The sequence below is a fragment of the Callorhinchus milii genome, unplaced genomic scaffold (genome assembly GCF_018977255.1).
Source record: "Callorhinchus milii isolate IMCB2004 unplaced genomic scaffold, IMCB_Cmil_1.0 Scaffold3, whole genome shotgun sequence".
NCBI classification, from domain to species: Eukaryota; Metazoa; Chordata; class Chondrichthyes; order Chimaeriformes; family Callorhinchidae; genus Callorhinchus; species Callorhinchus milii.
The window spans coordinates 41,126,066-41,146,455 of record NW_024704744.1 but is presented as its reverse complement, the minus strand read 5'-3'; the positions used below and the strand labels follow the sequence as shown (position 1 = coordinate 41,146,455).

The 20,390-nt window shown below is 39.5% G+C and overlaps 1 protein-coding gene across 3 annotated transcripts in view; it reads left to right on the top strand.

Annotated features, from left to right (window-relative positions):
- LOC103188424 (pleckstrin homology domain interacting protein) overlaps positions 1 to 20,390 on the top strand; it is a 110,244-nt gene that overhangs the window by 53,406 nt on the left and 36,448 nt on the right. For all 3 annotated transcript variants that reach the window (XM_042333009.1, XM_042333008.1, XM_042333007.1), the window contains exons 14-22: positions 1,789 to 1,942; positions 2,630 to 2,764; positions 5,466 to 5,594; positions 8,576 to 8,801; positions 9,560 to 9,694; positions 10,916 to 11,099; positions 12,737 to 12,839; positions 13,248 to 13,388; positions 15,398 to 15,477. In XM_042333009.1, coding sequence (XP_042188943.1) covers positions 1,789 to 1,942; positions 2,630 to 2,764; positions 5,466 to 5,594; positions 8,576 to 8,801; positions 9,560 to 9,694; positions 10,916 to 11,099; positions 12,737 to 12,839; positions 13,248 to 13,388; positions 15,398 to 15,477 — 1,287 coding nt within the window. The remainder of the gene's footprint in view (positions 1 to 1,788; positions 1,943 to 2,629; positions 2,765 to 5,465; positions 5,595 to 8,575; positions 8,802 to 9,559; positions 9,695 to 10,915; positions 11,100 to 12,736; positions 12,840 to 13,247; positions 13,389 to 15,397; positions 15,478 to 20,390) is intronic.

Sequence of the window (20,390 nt, the reverse complement as noted above, 5' to 3'; positions counted from 1 at the left end):
ATGCAGATGACACCCAACTCTATTTCTCTGTCTCCACCCTTGACTCCAGGACCACTGCTGTCCTGACAGAATGTCGGTCAGACATCAAGTCCTGGATGAGAGCTAACTTTCTTCCGTAGAACACCACCATGCTGAGGCTCTCCTGATTGGCTCCCGTCAGCACCTCTGCACCTCAGGCACTGACAGCATCACCGTCCGTGGTTGCACACTCCACCTTACTAAGCCAGTCTGGAACCATGGCATTTTGTTTTGACCCTCAACTATCCTTTCTATCCCAGATCTGCTCCATGACAGGCTTTGCCTTCCCCCACCTCCGCAACATCTACTGGCTCCGCCACTGTTTCACACCGCAGGTCGCCAAAACTCTCATACACTCTTTCATCACATTGAGGCTTGACTATGCAAACTCATTGCTTGTCAGCCTCCCCAATTCCTCTCTCCATAGTTTTTGTGGCAATGCTTTGCAGACAACTGCCACCTGCTTTCTCCTCAATGCTTATTGGAAGTTTTGCCTTGAACTACAAGCTGACTCTATACACTATATTGTGTTCTGTCATATACATAACTAATTAGTTTTGTATGGATGCTTTATCATGAATAGTGGTTAATTTTCTGGACTAAAGTACTTTAGGCAATGTCAAACATGTAATTTGTGTTATGCAGACTGTCAGAGACTATCTCAGCATTGCTCAATGTTGCAGAATGATCTTACGGTGCCCTTTGCTTTTATTTTGAAATTTAAATTCTTGTATCAAATCTTAAAACTACTGGTAGATCTGAACCTGAATCGATAATGAAATAATTGCATTAAACGGAATATCCCAGATTGAATTGCAACATTGCTTCCCAGTGCTTTGATGACTTGTCCATTGAGAAGTGTTCAGAACTCAATCGAGAGCCTGAGGATCAGCCTAAACTTCTTCATTTGGGATTTCTTTACCCAGAAGATCTGCTCTGCCAGCAATAAAAAAAACAATGAAACTGCCTCTATATGTGTTCCATAACCTCATCTTTTTAAGGGTCTGGATTGTAGTTTGAGTTAAGTCCACACATTTTAAGGTGTTCCAAAGTCTGCTTTCTCTTCTGCTTTTCACAGTTTGTGAACAATGTTTAATGGAAAGCCTTCTGTGTATGTGTCCTGCATTTAATATAGCCCTTTATATATCAGGATACACCTGAAACTACAGAGTTGCTGTCCTTCTGATGAGACATTAAACTGAGGTCCCATCTGCCTTTCAGGTGGACATTAAAGACCCTGTGATTCTACTCTAAAAGAGAAGGGAGTTTCTCTGTTTCCTGACCAACAATCCCCCAATTCCCCAAATAAAATTGGACATTTGTTTTGTGGCTATTTGTGGCACATTGTTGTTCACAATAGTGCTGCTGTTTTTGTCTACAAATACAGTTACTCCAGCTCACACTAGGTCCTTGAAGCACTTTTATCCTCCCGATGTGAAAGGAGCTATTCCAAATGCAAGAATTATTATTTTTATAATTGGGAGCCGTGCGGGTGGACATGATTTATTTTAATCCTGGGTGATGGGTACCCAAGATTAAAATAAATTTAGAAGACGTGAAAAGCGCTATATCAAATGCAAGGATTATCATCATTATTATTATTATTATGGGTAGGGAAAGATATATAAATTAGTTGAGTTAAATGAGTTGAATAGTTTAGCAATTTACAGGTATAGATGAGTTTTTTTAAAATAAAACTTGAGAAAATGGATCTTATTTAACTTTTACAAAGAAACTTACATTACACAAATCACCATTTTATTTTTAAAGGTACAATCCACAGGGATCAGAAGATAAAGTGAACAAATTGAAAGTAACTATGGTAGCATGGGATCGCCACGACAACACAGTTATCACGGCAGTCAATAACCTTACACTGAAGGTTTGGAGTTCCTACACTGGTCAGCTCATACATGTTCTCATGGTAAGCTGCATTAAACTTGAGGCATCCAATAACCTGGGATTAATTAAGAAAGGCCTCTCTCTGCAGTAAATTTAAGGCAATGAGCCTATTTGTTTGGCCATTTACCTTCCTCTCCAACAGTTGATTTCCTGCTGAAATATGGTTCTACAAGCCAGTGAGGGTGAAACAAAGAGATGCCATACAGGAGAATTTCATTATAGCACTCTTCAATATAGTGCTGCCTTTCTTCTATGTACATATACACTTTCATATATGTTGTGTGGGCCTACTGTAAGCCTACCATCCCACCCCTACCCCATTGAGGATAGGACTCCTTGTTGCGAATATTTACAATCTGATTGAATACCCCTGCTTCCTTGCCATTTTTGAGCTTTTTTTTCATGTGTGAGCCCACTCAATGAGGTGCTGGTAGACAATTTTACGATGGGGATATCACAGCTGAGCCCAGTCCTGTATTTCCATGGCTCAGTTGCAATAGAGTTAATGAATTTACAAGCAGTCATCGTAGCATTTGGAAAACCATAATAAATATGAGCTGAGCAAAATTCCACATAAAATTGTCTTTGAATAGCAGTTGTTGTTATAAACACATCGAGTCTTAAGAGTAAATTTTGATTTCTGTTTGTAAATGAATACTGATGGTGATGCTTTTTATGTGCACTGATTGACTGAACATTGATGTTGCAGGGCCATGAAGATGAAGTGTTTGTGCTTGAGCCACACCCATTTGATCCCAGGATCCTCTTCTCTGCAGGGCACGATGGCAATGTAATAGTTTGGGACTTGCTGAGAGGAGTGAAAATCCGATCCTATTTCAACATGGTACAAATATTTGCTTTTTTATGTTGCACAACAGAAAGCACAGATGTGATAATTTTTTTTTAAACAATATCTTCTACTTATTTTCCATTAAGTCTGTTGATTATTTTGGTTGTGTGTGACAGGAACATGATTTTGTTTTGTATGCAGTGGGGAGGGGAGACGCAGAGTATAGCAATGGTCTATAAAAAACGTTGATGGTAATGTTTGCGACCTGTTAGCTTTAGCTCGTATTTTAAGTGTAACTAATAAACATGATAAAATATAGCAGCACACAGCCAGAGAGAGACTTTTGTGGTGCTGGTTGGTTAAATCACGACCTTCCTGGAATGCGCTCTGTGACACTAAGCCGTACGATGGGCTCTGTTTAATGCAAGTTTTACTGTTGCTCTTATATGGGTAAGCGTGTATATTGGTAATCATTGTCAAATTACTTACAACGGTTAGTAGTTTTACCAACCAGCTTGCACGTTCACGCCACTGGGAGGGTAACCGTTGGCCAACAGTCCTCCAAATAAATTGGTGATTCACCTTCTGGTTGTTTTTGGGGGGCATTGCTGTGTGTAAATTAACCATGTTCACCTTCAAGTACACAATCACTACAATTAACCATAATTAGTGTCCTGCTCAACAGTCCTCCAGATAAATTGGTCATACAACTCCTGGCTGTTGACACATTGCTTTGCACAAATTGGCTGCTGCATTCACACTACAGTTAAGAGTGATTACACTAAAGTGCTTGGAGACTTTTTAATATTATAAGTGCGTAATCAAATACAAGGATATTATTAGTAATAACCTTCCAGTATTTCCTATGAAGCCAGAACTGTGTGATGAGATCCTAAAGATCTATATATTCAGTACTGAGAGTTTACACTGTGTTGCAAAGCTTCTTGGTGATGAGGATGAGTTTTTTAATATTTCAATTTCACAAGTGAGGATATTGAGATGTTCAATTTTTTTCTCTTCATTATCGTTTTTTTCATTTTGTATCACAAAGAGAAACATTGAGCTGCAACAGTAAACAAATCTGTCAAAGCCAACTCGTTTCATAATATAAAAACTATATGTGGTAACCCATGTACTGCTGAATAAATAATAATGCTTGCATTTGACATGTTGTCGAGACTTCTCAAAGTGCTTCACAGAATATCTAATAATAATAATCCTTGCATTTGATATAGCGCTTTTCACGTCTTCTAGACGTCTCAAAACGCTTCACAGAATATACTGTAAAGTGAATTGACTGCATATTTTATGGGTGAAACGCGACAGCCAATTGCGCACAGCAGTCTCCCACAAACAGTCGTGGATTGAAGTGACCACTTTATTATTGAGTTTTTTTTCTTGAGGATTTATTATCAGGTGTGTGGAGTAAGGAAACTTGCCCAAGGTTTCACCCTGCTGGGAATCGAGCCCCTCGCTTGCAAAACGAGTGCTCTACAGGACTCCACATATTGCAAAGTGAATTGACTGTATACTTTTGTGGGGGAAAAGCGGCAAACCAATTGTCGCACAAGCAATCATGGATTGAGTGACCAATTTATTATTATTTTTGAAGGAATTATTATCCCCGGAAAAGCGATCCGCCAATGGAAACATTTGCCCAACATTTTGTCCTACAGGGAATCGAACCCAGGTCTCTCGCTTGCGAGGCGAGTGCGCTAACCACTGAGCTACAGTAAAGCAGAATTCTGCCTGGCACTGAAAATGCTGTGACTAACACTTTCTGTGTTAACTTCTCTTTTGGACCACATTGAAACCTATTCATTTCCTCTCACTAGTGATGCAATCACACTTAGAAACTGTGAGATCTTACTGCTACTTAAAATCATTCATAGTTGGCTTCTACAGTTTACACATGCAATGTATTAGTGTCAGCTTTGCTCAGTTTGTAGTAGTCTTGCCTCTGGATATTGAAGGCTGCAGTCCAGGTTGACACTCCACTGTCATCAAATGAAATCAAGATCCTGTTGTGTCTGTTCAGGAGGATATTAGGGTTTCATTGATGCTATTCGAAAAGAAAATTCTCATGGTATCAACAATCTCTAGATTTAAAAAAAATTGGTCTTCACTTCATGACTGTTTGTGGAACAGTGTGCAAGTTGGCTGCCGGCTTCACCTACAAATATTCAGTCACTTTACAGAAATTAATAGAAAGTTTTACACTTTACTGAGAAGCGCTTTCAGACGTTCTCAACTGGACACTATACCAAACTTAAGGACTATTTTTACTGAAAATATGTTTCCAATAAACCTTGTGCACAAACAATTACCCTGCACTCTAATCCACTCAAATATAATCAGTTTTTCCCGTTTACAGGATGTAATCGTTTATCATTTTTATTGACGTTGACCCTTTCATGAACTATATTGGTATCAGTTCAGTGCAGTGACAAATTATTTCCTAACCTCCGGGGAATAAAGTATAAATATTCAATTGAGATTTGAATTGTACATCTGATTTGTGTGTTTATGGGTAAGCATTTAATTCATGATTGGCTTCTATAGTTTATACATGCAAAGTAAATGGATAATGCTATTCTCATCTAATCAGCCACAAATTCAGTCCAAAGTACTCGTATGTGAATAGATAACCATTTACATATTAAACGCATGTGCGTGCGTGCAGCTTGCACATGCACACAAATGTCTGCTCATCACATGTGTATCCAACTGTTTAAGTACCTTGTATCTGTTACAGATTGAAGGTCAGGGACATGGAGCAGTGTTTGACTGCAAGTGCTCCCCTGATGGACAGCACTTTGTATGTACTGACTCCCATGGGCATCTCCTAATCTTTGGCTTTGGTTCCAGCAGTAAATATGACAAGGTATGAACCCGATTTGTCTTGCTGCCGTTCTGCTAACCACAAGATGATCTTGTTTTTTGAATGATTAACATTTTTGTAATTAATCATTTTGAAGGCTGAAATAGTATTTCAGTATTTCCAAAATAAGATGTATTCAGATTGTACTCTCAGGAACATATATTATGAGTGTTCAGTGCTCCTACATTGGAGGATTGATTTCATGGGTGGTCTGTGTAGAATAATAGACATCAGGACGTGATTCCCATGGAAATTACAGGCAATGTGAAGGTTCCTGTGTTTTTCTCCTTGCAGAATTGATTGGGATGAAAGGGTGAGAATTTTGCAGGTTAGGTATTCATAACTTCATACCTAATTGTTCAATAAAATTAGCATGGGACCAGTGGCTAACATTTGATATGATCCCAATCATCAAGTTTGCAGGAAATATTTTTGAATTTTGTGAATGTTAATGTGCATATTTAAAATAAGTAGTGATTTTTTATTAAAATCCTGAATTCCACAATTTCTAAGCTGCATATAAATGCTTGTTTTTCATACTACTGTAATGGAATAGTTTCAAAGACTGGTAATCACTTTTAAATGACTTTTGAATATGATGTTTAGCAGAATTTCTGAGGATCATAACCATTTTCTTAAGGTTTGGAGGAATATATTGAAACCAATGACTAAATTAAATTCTGGACATAAAACTGGGAAAGGATCAGTGAGGCTTGCAGACAGTTTCAGCCATTTGAAGCAGACAAGAAGTTTACAGATGGATTATTTTTAATCTATTTTTCAATCCCACTAGCTATTTATTTACATGTAATCAGCAAGTGAATAATTAGCAATTATAGCTAAGCTAAGACAAATTAATAATTAAAGCCCAGAGATAGGACAAACAAGTATTTTGTTCCTTTCCTCTTTTTCCCCCATTTCCTATTCACACGTTTGTTTTTGTTAAGTGCTCCAAGATGCTACCCCGCGTGAAGGGCACTATATGAAAGCAAGTTGTTGTTGTCATGTCCATTATGACAACAGGTGAGCGATGAGGACTACTTCCATGTCATCACCAATGCCATTCTAAGCAGGCGTGTAGGCAAAAGTGACCCAGTGAAAATCTCTCCCCCCCTCCTCCCCCAATCTGATTTTCTTGCGTTCTATACTCTCCCCAACCATTCACAAGAAGTTAATGCCTAGCCTCTGTCCAACAGTGATGAAATTGTGCACACAGCAGTTTTACAGAACAAATTATTTCATTGCTGTACGCCTTTTCCCTCCGCATTAAAAATACAGCAAACGAACATCTCAATCAATAATAATATTAATAATCCTTGCATTTCATTTAGCGCCTTATCACATCTTCCAGACGTCTCAAAGCGCTTCACAAGATATACTGTAAAATGAATTGACTGTATATTTTGTGGGCGAAACCCAGCAGCCAATTGTGCACAGCAGTATCCCAAAAACAGTCGTGGATTGAGTGAGAAATTTATTATTTTTTGAAGGAATTATTACCCTGGAAAAGCGATTAGCCAATCAAATAACAACTGGGTTCCTATTTACTGCTAGGGTAACAACCTCAAAGTATGCTGGCAATGAGGATGTCCGGCATCAAATCGTTTGAACTGTTTTCCCTTCGCGGACAAGTTCAGTGGTCTCACCCTATGAGATTAGTTAATAAATGGACAGCGGTTATTCCAATCAAAAAAAATTAAAATTTATTTTCAAATGTTTTTCCAGATTATATAATGGACAGTGTTGAACTAAAACAATCATAACATCGTGGCTTGACTATGCAAACTCCTTGCTTGTCGACCTCCCCAATTCCTCCCTCCATAGGCTGCAGATCATCCAGAACTCTGCAGCCCGTGTCCTCTCCCACACCAAACTCCGTGACCCTATCACCCCCATTCTCGCCCAACTCCACTGGCTTCCCATCACACAGAGGATACAGTTCAAGATTCTGGACCTCACCTTCAAAGCCCTCCATGGCCTTGCTCCCCCCTACATCTGCGATCTCCTAACCTACCATCCTGCTTGCTCCCTCCACTCAGCTGGCTCCAGGCTGCATCACGTCCCCCACCTCGCCCGCCCCACCATTGGCGGGCAGGCCTTCTCCCACTCTGCCCCTACCCTCTGGAACTCCATACCCCATTCTCTCCACCTCGCACCCTCCCTTGCCTCCTTCAAGACCCATCTCAAGACCTTCCTCTTCAACCGTGTATTCGATCACTCTGCTTCCCCCCGCCCTCCTCAATCCTGACCCCCAGCTCAGGTCTGATAGACTGACTATCCAACGCCTTGGGAAGTCCTCCCGTTTTACAAATGTAATTTTGTTGTTGTTCCTCTCTGTAGGAACATTTTTCTGGTTCTGGACAAAGTCTAACTGGATTGGGTAATATAGTGGGCTCAAACTTGGCATAAATTCTTAGTAATAATGAGACCTTGCATTTACATACCGCCTTTCAAGTAAAAGAAATGTCTCAAAGCTCTTTACAAAATATAATTAGTTAGAATTGAAAGTAAATGTTTTATACAGGTTAATGAAATTAAAGTTTGTCTGTTACTTCTATAGTTATTAGAGAGCAGCCTAGAAAACTACCTCTAATATGCTACTTCATTTCTAAGATCACTCAGTAAGGCCACAGGATGTTTAGTGTGGCGAAATAAATGCAGAGTTTATGATCCTGTAGTTTGATCAAGTAGGAGAGCTTGATTCTGCATCTCTCTCTGACCTTAGGGATACCTGAATAGGTGTTAGAGGTGACCCAAAATGAGAATGAGTCTCATTTCTCAGTGCTGACAACCTTGCTTTATAATCAGCACAAAACTCACCAAAAGGGGGGAAAAAAAGAATTGAAATATTTCTGTAGGTTTGTCATTGTGTGCGCTTGTTGACTTGTACAGAACTGGTGCATCAAACATTACAATAATTTCTGACTAAAATTGTAACTATTTAAAAAGAATTACTGATGTCTTTGTCAAACCTCTTGCTGCAGATTTCTGACCAGATGTTCTTCCACACGGACTATCGCCCTCTAATCCGTGATGCCAATAACTATGTCTTAGATGAGCAGACACAACAGGCGCCGCATCTTATGCCACCTCCGTTTTTGGTGGATGTGGACGGCAACCCTCACCCACCGAAATACCAGCGTCTGGTACCTGGCCGAGAGGGCTGTATACATGACCAACTCATTCCACAGATGGGTGTGTCTGCCACAGGTAATGTCAATAGAGTTCTGATCCCTTAAGAGTAATTATATTTTTAAAAAAGTTAACCATGTTGAAATATTAACATTTCTTGACAAATGCACAAATCCTGCGCTTCAGTTACAGATTTAATTTTACTGATGAAAAGCTTGTTGACGTGCTTACAGTAATGCATGCAAACTGATTGATTGACAGTCGCTCTGAACTTTAGGTTGTGACCCTCTCAACCCCCTCCTCCTCTCAGATATGGCTTGTAGATATTGTACATTCAAATTCTCGGTGTGCCTAAATATCACAAACTTGGCATCTCAACAATTGTTTAGACATAAGTTTCATTCACCAAACTGTTTTATTTCTGAACTTTTATCAGTACAAATAGACATATTTGAGGCTTTCCAAATGTTTTGTAATCATAGGAACATCTGGAGCACAGACCTGCCTGGGATACATATGTGTTGAAACACATATGAGTTATGTCTATGCTGAATGTTGTCACCATTGTGCCCACTGCTGCTACCATCAATTCTAATTATAATAGTTTGAGACTCTTTGAAATGCTGGTATTTAATAAAATACAATGGGCCATTTGGTTCCCATACTGGCTGACATTAAATTTATTCTTACCTTCAGTTTATTCTTTTATCAGTACAACTCTTCTTTTCAAGGCTCTGAGATGTTACTATGCGTGAAGTACCCAATATCAAGCAATTTTTTTTGTTATTGAACTTATTTTCTTTGCCTGTTGTTGTTTTGTGTACCCATCTCCACAGGTTTAAACCAGGTACTTAGCCAGCAAGCAAACCACGAAGTCAGTCCGTTAGACAATATAATTCAGCGACTTCAGCAGGAGCAAGATCAGAGACTGCATGCAGGTACCAACGACACCTTGAACAGAGGAAGAATAGGTAGGATCATTTAATAACAACCTGATCAATACATTCCTTTTTTTTTTAAAAAGGCAGGAAAAGTAGCAAAGGTATATGGTATGTGACACTACTGATCATCCATATGTACAGGAACATTATTAATTAGTATATATGCCTGGGATTCATATGTGTTGAAACACATACAAATTATGTCTATGTTGAATGTCATCACCATTATATGCGAATAGTTGGTGTGTGTAGGAAAGCGGCATTCTACTGTATTCAAAAGATTGACCCAAGATTGTACCCAAAAAATGGCCGGTCTGCTGTAGGTGAAGAATGGCTGGTTGGCTCCATAATGCCAAAAATCCCTAAAATTTCAGTGCTGGTGTTAGAAGCACATTTTTTAAAAAACAGCATGACTACTAAAGTAGTAGAAACCTGGTGCATCCTGTAACATGGCATGAAATTTTGCTAGTGCCTTATTGACCTTTTGAGCAAAGTTTGTAATTTTATTGCATATATCAGTTAGTTTACTGACCAGCCGATATGTGCCCCAGACACCACAACATTTTGGCACGTTTCTATTTATTCCCAAAGACTTTTGAATATATTCTATTGTCTTTCAACAACACTACTTGCTTAGATGCAGAGAAAGGTCTCTGATCAATACTGTTCATTTATCCAAGACATCTTTGCTTTTCCTCTCTCCCCCCTCTCCCCCCCACTCCCACCCCAAACCTTGGTCCAAATTCCTGTTGGAATGCGTCCAGTTAACAGCTAGTTAACCTTATTTCAGTTGTAGTGGGAAATTGGGATTTTTTTCAAGAAACCAGGAGAGGTTTCATGGGGTATGACAAAGGAACCGACTTTGGAATTACAAGGTCTGCTAAAACCTAATAAGCTAGTGGATCAGGCGCAATGTCCTGGATGACTGTTTCGCTTTCCTTGTTCTTGCATTCTTAAGCTGTCATTGTAGCTGAGTGGTTATCCATGATTTCTTTTCCACTGTTTATTCAGTATTTATGTATATCTGAATGTTGAGGTTTGGTTTCAAGAAAAGTATCTTGGATTTCAAGTGTGGGTTCTACTAATTTACTTCCATTTATGTTTGAGGTGTTCAGTTTGAGGTGTTTGCCACAGTTGAGCGCTCCAAAACACTACCCGGTGTGAATGTTGCTATATAAATGCAGATTGGTATTGTTGTTGAGGTGGTTCAGTGTTGTGTTGTTAAGAGATTTTTGTATGTGTTCACATCAGGCTCTCAGAGTTCTGCCTCCGAGATGCACTCGCCACCAAATGTTGGACTGAGGCGTAGTGGGCAAATAGAAGGTGTTCGGCAGATGCACAGTAATGCACCAAGAAGTGAAATTGCCACAGAAAGGGACCTTGTGGCATGGAGTCGCAGGGTGGTAGTGCCAGAGCTAACCGCAGGTGTAACCAGGTGAGAACACTCAAATTATTAATGGGCCTTATGTTCATCGTGATGCTTGTTCTGGAGTTGAAATTCAACCTATCTGAGAAATAAAAATATTCTATGCTGAAAGGGACATCAGTATGATATGCTAATTCTGTGATGATATCAACAGTGTGCCCAAAGCTTTGAATTATTTTTTAAACCCAAATTCACTGACTGAAGTTTAACTCTTCAAGGAGAGGATTAATGATTTTGTCGCACACAAAAAATAATTCAGCTTGTCAGTTTCCTTTTTCGTGGGGTAATCTGTGGTGTCAATATTTTTTGGTCTATAATCAGTACATTGGCTTTCTATCTAGTCCATTTTATGTATGTCTCATTAATACAAAGGTTAGTAGTTAAATAAAAACAAACGTTTCATTCAATATTGTGTCTTTAACATCCGGAGGACACCTCAAAACCCTTGACAGGGTTTGCTGTAAATTGCAGTGACTATTTTGTAATTCTTGGGGAAAATAGATATTTAACTTAAGGAGTCTTGTAGCTCAGTGGTTAGCAAGTGAGAGACCTGAGTTCAATTCCAGGCAGGGTGAAACCTTGGGCAAGTTTCCTTACTCCACACGCCTAATAATAATCCCTCCAAAAAAATCAAAACAATAATAAATTGGCCATTTTCAATCCACGACTGTTTGTGGGACATTGCTGTGCGCAATTGGCTGCCGCGTTCGCCCACAAATATACAGTCAATTCACTTTACAGTATATTCTGTGAAGCGCTTTGGGACGTCCTCCCGACGTGAAAAGCGCTATATCAAATGCAAGGATTATTATTATTATTGTACTTAGCACTCAATGATGAAATGATTTTAGGGTGAAATGGATGAAGTGGACTCAACTTAAATAGAATACCCAATCTTATCTTGACAATATGTCTCAACTCCAATTCCATGTTCAGTATCCTTTATTCTTTGACTTCCCTGAAGAAGGTTTTCTAAAATGAACATTGATTTAAGGATGAATTTTTGCTGTTAATCTGTATTCATCGGGTGTTAGATTGAGTGTGAATTATTGACATTCACATTGGCTTTCATGCCATCCAATTTTCAGAATAATAGTTGGTCTTCCAAGATATATTGCCTTCCAGTTTCTTATAAGTTGTACTTTGAGAAAGCTATTGAGTATAAATATGTTTGCCATAAAGTAGAGAAAGCTTTTAGTCTTTAATGTGCTGTTCAATTTAAGAGGTGCATTACCCTCCACTACCAGGGATGAAGGCGATTATACCTATTATTAGTGTGAGATGCTTCTGAACAAAGCAGAGAATTCGTCAAAAGAAATCTAGGCTCCAACCCAAGTCGTCTCAAAGCTGATTTTAAGTATTGCCAATTTAGATAGAGGATCACAAAGAAGTTTAGATGAAGAAAGTCTTCAATGCATTTGATTTCAAGTTTCAGAAATACTAAGCAACATTAAACTGCTTCTTAAATTAATCCTGTGTCTGTGAATTATATTTCACAACTTTAAGCTTTGACCTCTTGTCTTGCTGCCGTGGTGATTCTCAAAATATAGTGTCAAGTTACTTTTATTTTGTATATATGTGTATGAACCACCTAAACTTTCACTGGTGGGTTTGTGGAATACATTGTTACTCTTCTGATGTTACAGTAAGCAGGAAGAATGCAGAAAAGCCAAAGGGGAAGAAGAGGTGAACACTCATAAATTTGAGAAGAAAAAGAAATCACCAAGTCAAGTCCAGCGTGAAAACAAGGTAACAAATACCATTAGCTATATTTACCATCTGAGTTAATTGGGATAATTGATATTAAAGGACAGTGACAGAACATAACTGTTTCTCCTGCTTTTTTTAAAGCTTAAACCATGTTCGTCACATCATTTCAGCCTCACTTTATACTCCCAATGTAGATTTGTATAACTTGAATAATTTAGGGATGGCAGAGGTACCTGCTGTACAATATTTTTCAGAAAATGTTGCATATTCTATTTTCTATATTTTCAAATTGAAAATTGTAAAGTTTACGCTTTCCCTGGTTTTGTGATACAGCAAACTCTTTTGAGTTACTGGCTACACAATGCATGCAATAGTAGTGTTTGCCTCCCCACTCCTCTCCCCAGGATTTGATCTTTCTAACTTCTATACCCACTATGCACTTCTTAGAATCATGCCCACGAAAGATTGCAAGAAAATGGAGAAGTGAGAAAACCAAACCGACAGAATATACACAACTACCGTACACGATCTGCAATGGATGACACCAACAGAAGCTCCCAACAAGTAGAATACAACAGTTCTTCAGAGGTGTGTGTGTTGGTAGAATTTTGCAGAGCACTTAAAAATATGTTTATAATTTATATGTGCAGGAATCAAAACTCTTCAGTTAAAGTGTGTTCTCCTGGTAAAATGTCTGTTTTTCCCCCAAAGTTGCTGAGTACATTGAGAATAGTTTACCAAAGCAATGCACTGATTGCTTCCTTCCTGTAAATCTGGAAATGAGAGTGCAGGTTCCAAGTGTCCCAACTCTTTAATCAATTGAATGTAATTCTATATCAGTAATTTACAATTGGATTAAAAGCAAAGTATGAGTGATCATCACTCATCAAACATCAGGTTCATTTGAGAATTCAGCATTCTAAAATCCCAGAACCTTTTTCACACTGACTAACTCACCAGCTCTCATTTTATTGCTGTCAAAATTCAATAATCACCCAAATAAAATTGGCCATTTACTTCATGGCAGTTTGTGGAACATTGCTGTGTGCAATATTTTATTCTGAATTAGAGTCCATACATATTTTATGTTAAACTTAGGGAAGGGGAAGATTGGTTCAAAAATAAAAGATTTGAAAATTGAAAACTTTGGATTTAATTAAACGAGAAGTTCAGATAAAGAAAGCTTTGGGCCCACGTGGAATCATTCCTTCACAATTCCCACTCTACTGTCTTCCTGTTACAGCATCAAACTTTTTTTAAATGAACAGGTGTCCTGGCTTCACCCAGCCTGCCTGGCAACCTGATTATCGTTGTTAATAATAAAAATAATTAATAATAATTATCCATTAGGTAAATAAATACTTCCTGGTATCTGTTCTGAAATTGCCCTTTGCAACTCTAAACCTGCATCCTCTTGTTCTGCTGCCTTGGCATATCTGAAAGTGAATCGAAGTAGCTCAAGTAATTAATGTAAGAATATCGATTGTTTGACTAATATGGAATAATTTCACTTTTTACCTAAAGTAATGCAGTAGAAGTACCAGCTTGCCAACCATACACTGTTAAATTACTTTTATTAAGTATACATCTGTCAAAACAAGAGCGCAGTTTACGCTGATTAGAGACCCGTGATTTTCTGTGCAATCACAGTGACTTATGAAAGGTATAACTGCCGTGGAGGTCATTTACCTCTAATGCTCATTATTGGTACTACCTCTGTATTCTAGAAACTGTGGTTTTCTCTGTATCGTAGGCGAAGAGACGTTTGTGAATTACTAACCTCTGCTCTATTATAGCACCTCACTTCCTCCCTTGCCTCCTTCAAGGCTGGTCTCAAGACCCTCCTCTCCGATCATGCCTTCGGTCGCCCTCCTACCTCTCTTCCTTCCCTCCCCCACCCCTCCCCCACGCTCGGGTCCTGACCCCTGACTGTCCAGCGACTTAGGACGTCCTCCTGACATGAAAGGCACTCTATAAATGTAATTTTTTTGTTGTTACCACAATTTTGAGATATCACAAAGCACTTCACAGAATATACTGTAAAGTGAATTGACTGTATATTTTGTGGGCAAAACGCAGCAGCTGATTGTGCACCACAGCCTCCCACAAACAGTCATGGATTGAAGTGACCAATATATTATATTTTTTTCAAGGAATTATTAACCCTGGAAAAACGATCCACCAATCGACTAACAACTGGGTTCCTACTTACTGCTAGGTAAACAGAGGTGTGGAGTAAGGAAACTTGCCCAACGTTCCGCCCTACTAGGAATCAAACTCAGGTCTCTCACTTGTGAGGCAAGTGCTCTAACCACTGAGTTACAGGACTCAGTGGTTAGACACTGATGTGTGACACTGATGATTGTGTTTTTATTATGTAAGACAAGAAGTCACATCTCATTGCACAGCACTTGAGTGTTTAGTTGGGTTATTCTGCTGCTACGAATTGTACTGTATTAATTTACTGTGTATTAAATTTGTGAACTGCACTTTCTGACTGAAAGAACATATTGTTTGGCGTTAGTATCCTGATTGTTTGAATGGTATAATTTGTGCATTGTAGATGTATATAATGTTAATTAAATGTTAATGTACAGGAGGTTGAAGTGCGCGTTGTCAATGGGGCGACTTCAGATGAGGAGGTGGAACCCTGGCACAGTGAAAGCAGCAGCTCCAGGCAAGTGACCTTGCTTTAAATTGTATTCTGATTTGAAAAAAGCACATTTTAACAGCAAGCCATGGTTGGGTGACGTGAATGCTGCCATGTTTGTATGGAGATTTTCTGGAGATTTCATATTTTGGAATAGAAAACAAAAATTCCAAATCATTGCCTAAATTCTTCTAAGTGTATATATTAAAAAAGGAGCAGTGTCAAAGTTTTAAATACTGCAGTTTGCTCAATAAAAAGGTGTAAAGCGTGCAAGGCAGGAGAGGACAGAATATTTTCCCAACAGTTCTTTCTGTGGAATGTGACTGCTTAGCTTCTCCCTCCCTCAACCCCTTCATTTCCCCCTCATCTAGGTTCAACTCCTTCCTGCTGGCTTGGCATCTGCCCTGCTATTCTAATACTGGCTTTGAGAGGTGGAGAGTGCAGCATCCAAGGCTGCACTCTCCACCTCTCAAAGCCGGTCAGGAACCTCGGGGTTCTGTTCGACCCTGAGCTGTCCTTTCTCCCTCATATTCGCGCCACAACTGGCACCGCCTTCCATCACCTCCGGAATGTAGCCAGACTACGGCACTACCTCACCCCTCACGCTGACCCGCACCAGGCTTCGCGACCACATCACTCCCACCCTCGCTCACCTCCACTGGCTTCCCATCCCCCAGAGGATCGAATTCAAGATCCTCACCCTCATCTACAAGGCCATTCACGGCCTTGCTCCCTCCTACCTCTCCGACCTACTATCCTCATACCTACCTGCCCGTACCCTCCGTTCCTCTGGCTCCGGTCTGCTCCACATCCCCCGCCCCAACCGCCCTACCATCGGTGGCCGGGCCTTCAGCCCCTAGGCTCTGGAACTCTATCCCCCAGTGCCTTCGCCGCCTCCTCCCTTTCCTCCTTCAAGGCCATTCTCAAGACCTTTCTCTTTGACCGTGCCTTCAGCTCCCCTCTCGACTCTCTACCCCCTCCTCGCTCCCTCCCTTCCCTCACCCTGACCATTTCCCCCCTGCTTGGGTCCTGACCCAACTGTACAGCGCCTTGGGTCGTCCTCCCGACGTGAAAGGCGCTCAATAAATGGAATCTTGTTGTTGTTGTTGTTGTTAATACAACACCTTTCATGTGGGCAGTCTCTCAGACTGACCACTTAAGTATGTTTAAAACATTTCAAGACGTTATTCATGGTGAAGCGCGAATAATAAATACAAGTTGTTGCTGTTGTTTTGGAGCTGTTGGGACTTGCATAAAGCTCAGAATTTAAAAGGACGTATTATGCTTTGTATTCTGTGGCTGTTTTGCTATTGGGACCCAAATATGTGGCGATTTCTAACTGGATTCCTTAATAAGGAAACAAGTAGGGACTCTTTCCAGTAGCTGGAAGTAAATTGCACTCAATCCCTGTGAGAGCTCCACTCTGAAAGTAGATTGTGTTGAAGGGAGATCCTGTGAGTCTGCTCCACATAATGAGGTGTGTACTCTGTTTTTGTTGTGAAGGAATAATAGTAATTTTCAATAATTTAACCAAAAAAATCAGTTTTCTGACCATTTTCAAGTTTTTGTCAAACTGACAACAGTCTGGACATTGATGCTGTTGTTTTAGGACCCGGGATCATGCTGAGTGTTCACATGATCAGGTAATAGCCATCAAACTCTGTAATTCTTAGCCTTAGAGCTTCTATCAATAGAATCACCTTGTTCCATGAAATGGGACTGTAGCACATTTGAGGCCGTGCCTTCAAATCGTGGGGTTGACCATAAGATCGGCCATTCTGCCTAAAGTCCAGGTGGGACAAACTGCTCTCACGACTGGCCCAGAACACTGATAGATCACCTATGAGAGCTTGAGAGGAATTTTGCCCTGAGGTGCCCTCATCAGTGTGGAACTGCTCTGGCCTCCGACCACAATTACAGTTCATGGTTGGTGAAGTACTCCTCCAATAGTAAAGCGCTCCAAAATATCCCAATGGGAGCAGGGTGGCTGCACTGGGCTAAGGCACGAGCCACTGGCTCCATTAGAAGAGATGCAATACAAAATTACATTTGTATAGAGTTGTATTGATAGATTTTTGGTGCAAAAGTGAATGAGCTAAGATCAGTTTATGAACACACATTCTAGGTGAGAGTTGCTCTCAACAGCTGATATTAAGTTTCTGTTTGATTAAAGAAAATGTCAACCATTTTAAGTATTTTCACCTGGGCACACTGACACTCGATACAGTGTATTATATATATATATATATATTTCAGGCATGTTACAATAATGTCTCATTGGGATCGGCTATTTGAAGGTCTTGAATCTAAAATCCTGGTATCGGTAAAATCCTGGTACTCTCTCTCACTCCATGGCTGTCTGTGGGACATTGCTGCGCGCAAACTAGATGCTGCATTTCACCCACAAAACAGTCACTCCGCTTTGCAGTATATCCTGTTAAGCGCTTTGACACTTCTTGACGACGTGTTAAGGCTCTGTATCAAATACAAGGATTAGTATTTTATTTCAATATTGTATAACATATGATGCAAAGATTGTGTGTGTCCTTGCGCATATATATATATATGTATATATATCACATTTCAATGTTTATAACTGTTTTAGATGGTAATTAATAGCCTTATGAAAATCTGCCACTTTGGGCATATTTTCTTTCTGAGCTACTTTGATGATGTAGAGTGATTGTGCCTTGTTCCAGCAACTTGAATTTCTGTGAAAGCTGATACACCACAATGACCTGGGACCCATCTGGAATCACCCAACTCGGGGGAGCCCTCTACTGGCTGAGTGTTCAGCAATACTCAACTGGTAATAAATAATCCCACCATCTTTATTGGGTCCATGCCAGTCTGAAGTGTGCTAGCTCAACTTCAGTTCCTAGAGTGGTTTGGCAGAGAAACACACCTGAAATGGGAGATTTCCACTCAGCTAAATATAACGTGCTAAAACTATGATATTTCACAAAAAGAGAGGAACACTGTTTCATCTAAAATGGAAAAATGGGGAAATAATAATAATCCTTGCATTTGATATAGCGCTTTTCATGTCCCAAAGCGCTTCACAGAATATACTGTAAAGTGAAATGACTATATTTGTGGGCGAATGCAGCAGCTAATTGCGCACAGCAGTGTCCCACAAACAGTCATGGATTGAAAATGACCAATTTATTATTTTGTTTTTTGGAGGGATTATTATGTTACAAGAAGAATATTTAGTTCTCTTTGTGTCCATCCATTTATTTCCTATTGGGCTCCTGTTCTCTTCATGAGGTGAAAGGGCTGAAGGACGACCCAGAGTGTGGCTGATGTTAGCATTCGAGATGGAAGCCTAGGAGGAAGCTGTTCTGAACTGTATTGGATTCTGGCCTTACTGTATTTGAGAAGGCAATGCATAACCTCCTGCTAATGTTTGATATATGTGGACCCTCTGTAAATGAGACCAAGCATGAGCTGGGCAGATATGTTAGGAAAGAAATGATATGGTGATGATGAGCAATGCAGAGAAGGGCCACTGAGGTATGAATAGATTATGAGGGGAATAATAATCTTTATATTTATAACATGATTCAAATTGGGAAGCTGTCTCCAAGAGCTACACAGAATATAATGTAAATTGTAATGATTGTATTTTGTGAGCTCATTTGTACAGATCAATGTCCCACAACCAGCCACAAAGTGAATGACCATTTTTTAACGAGGAATGAGGAAAAGGGAAGAACGATTGTTGGCGCAAAGGGAGAATTGCAAGCTATACATTTAGAGAAGACAAAGCGAGAGGAGGATTATCAATGATGGAAATTACTGAAGAGGGAACTGAGCTGTGCTCATTCTTCATTCAGAAAAAAAATTAAAGAATTAGAAGAGAGATTACACCGGAGGGAAAAAGCTGGAAGAAGTAAAAGAAAAAAGCGCATGACAAGCAAAAGGCAATCACAAAGCGAGAGAAACCAGATAAGACTAAAACCTTAATTTTCAAATTTTAAATTATTTTTCTGAATCATCTTTTTTATAATTTTGAATGGGAATAAAATGCATTCAGTGTAGTTTTTTATTGAGCTAATATGATTTAATTTTCTGTGCTTGGAAGTTCAGTTCGCTTTGTACAATTGGCGTTAGATGGAACGGTCACATTTTTCAATTAGTTGAGGTATGGCTCATTAGTGGACTGAAAATCCTTAGGTTCATTTTGAGTACTGTTAAATCATTCGAAGGAAATGGTGAAATTTTTGTAGAGCCCAAAAGATTTAAACTGAAGTAGTTCTGTTGATTATACAGTATAATCCAATTTACATCGATCATGTTGGGAGGACATTTCAAAGTGCTTGACATTTCTGGCTGGGCAGCTGAGGTGTGGATAGGAGCCGTGGGGGGTGGGGGAAGGATGTTCAAAACCAGTCAAAGAGGTATGCATTGAAAATTATGTAATGAAAGTGAGAGATTCTCGTTCTCTGCTTCTTACAATTGAAATTCCTCAAAAAACTGATGATTCTCACTCTAGGTAGTAGTAATAGTAATAATAATAATACTTGCATTTGATATAGCACCTTATCAAGTCATTGAGACTTCACAAAGTGCTTCTCAGAATATATTGCAAAGTGGATTGACTGTATTTTGTGGATGAAACGCAGCAGCCAATTGGCACAGCAGTGTCCCACAAACAGTTGTAGATTGAGTAACCAAATTTAGTAGGGGTGTGGGTGGGAAGAATAAGGGAAACGAATACTGTTGTATCACAACAATCTCTGAACTTTATGGGTTTGCAGTTAGGATAATTATGGATCATCAAATTTTATATAAAAAAAACATTCTTTATACAAACGGTTGTGAGCGTGTGCAATCTATTGTGGAGAAGACTAAATGCAGAATCAATGCCCTTTATTTGTTTGGTCAATACACTAGGGAACCAATACAAACTGAGAAGTTCTACCAAATGCTGTTTT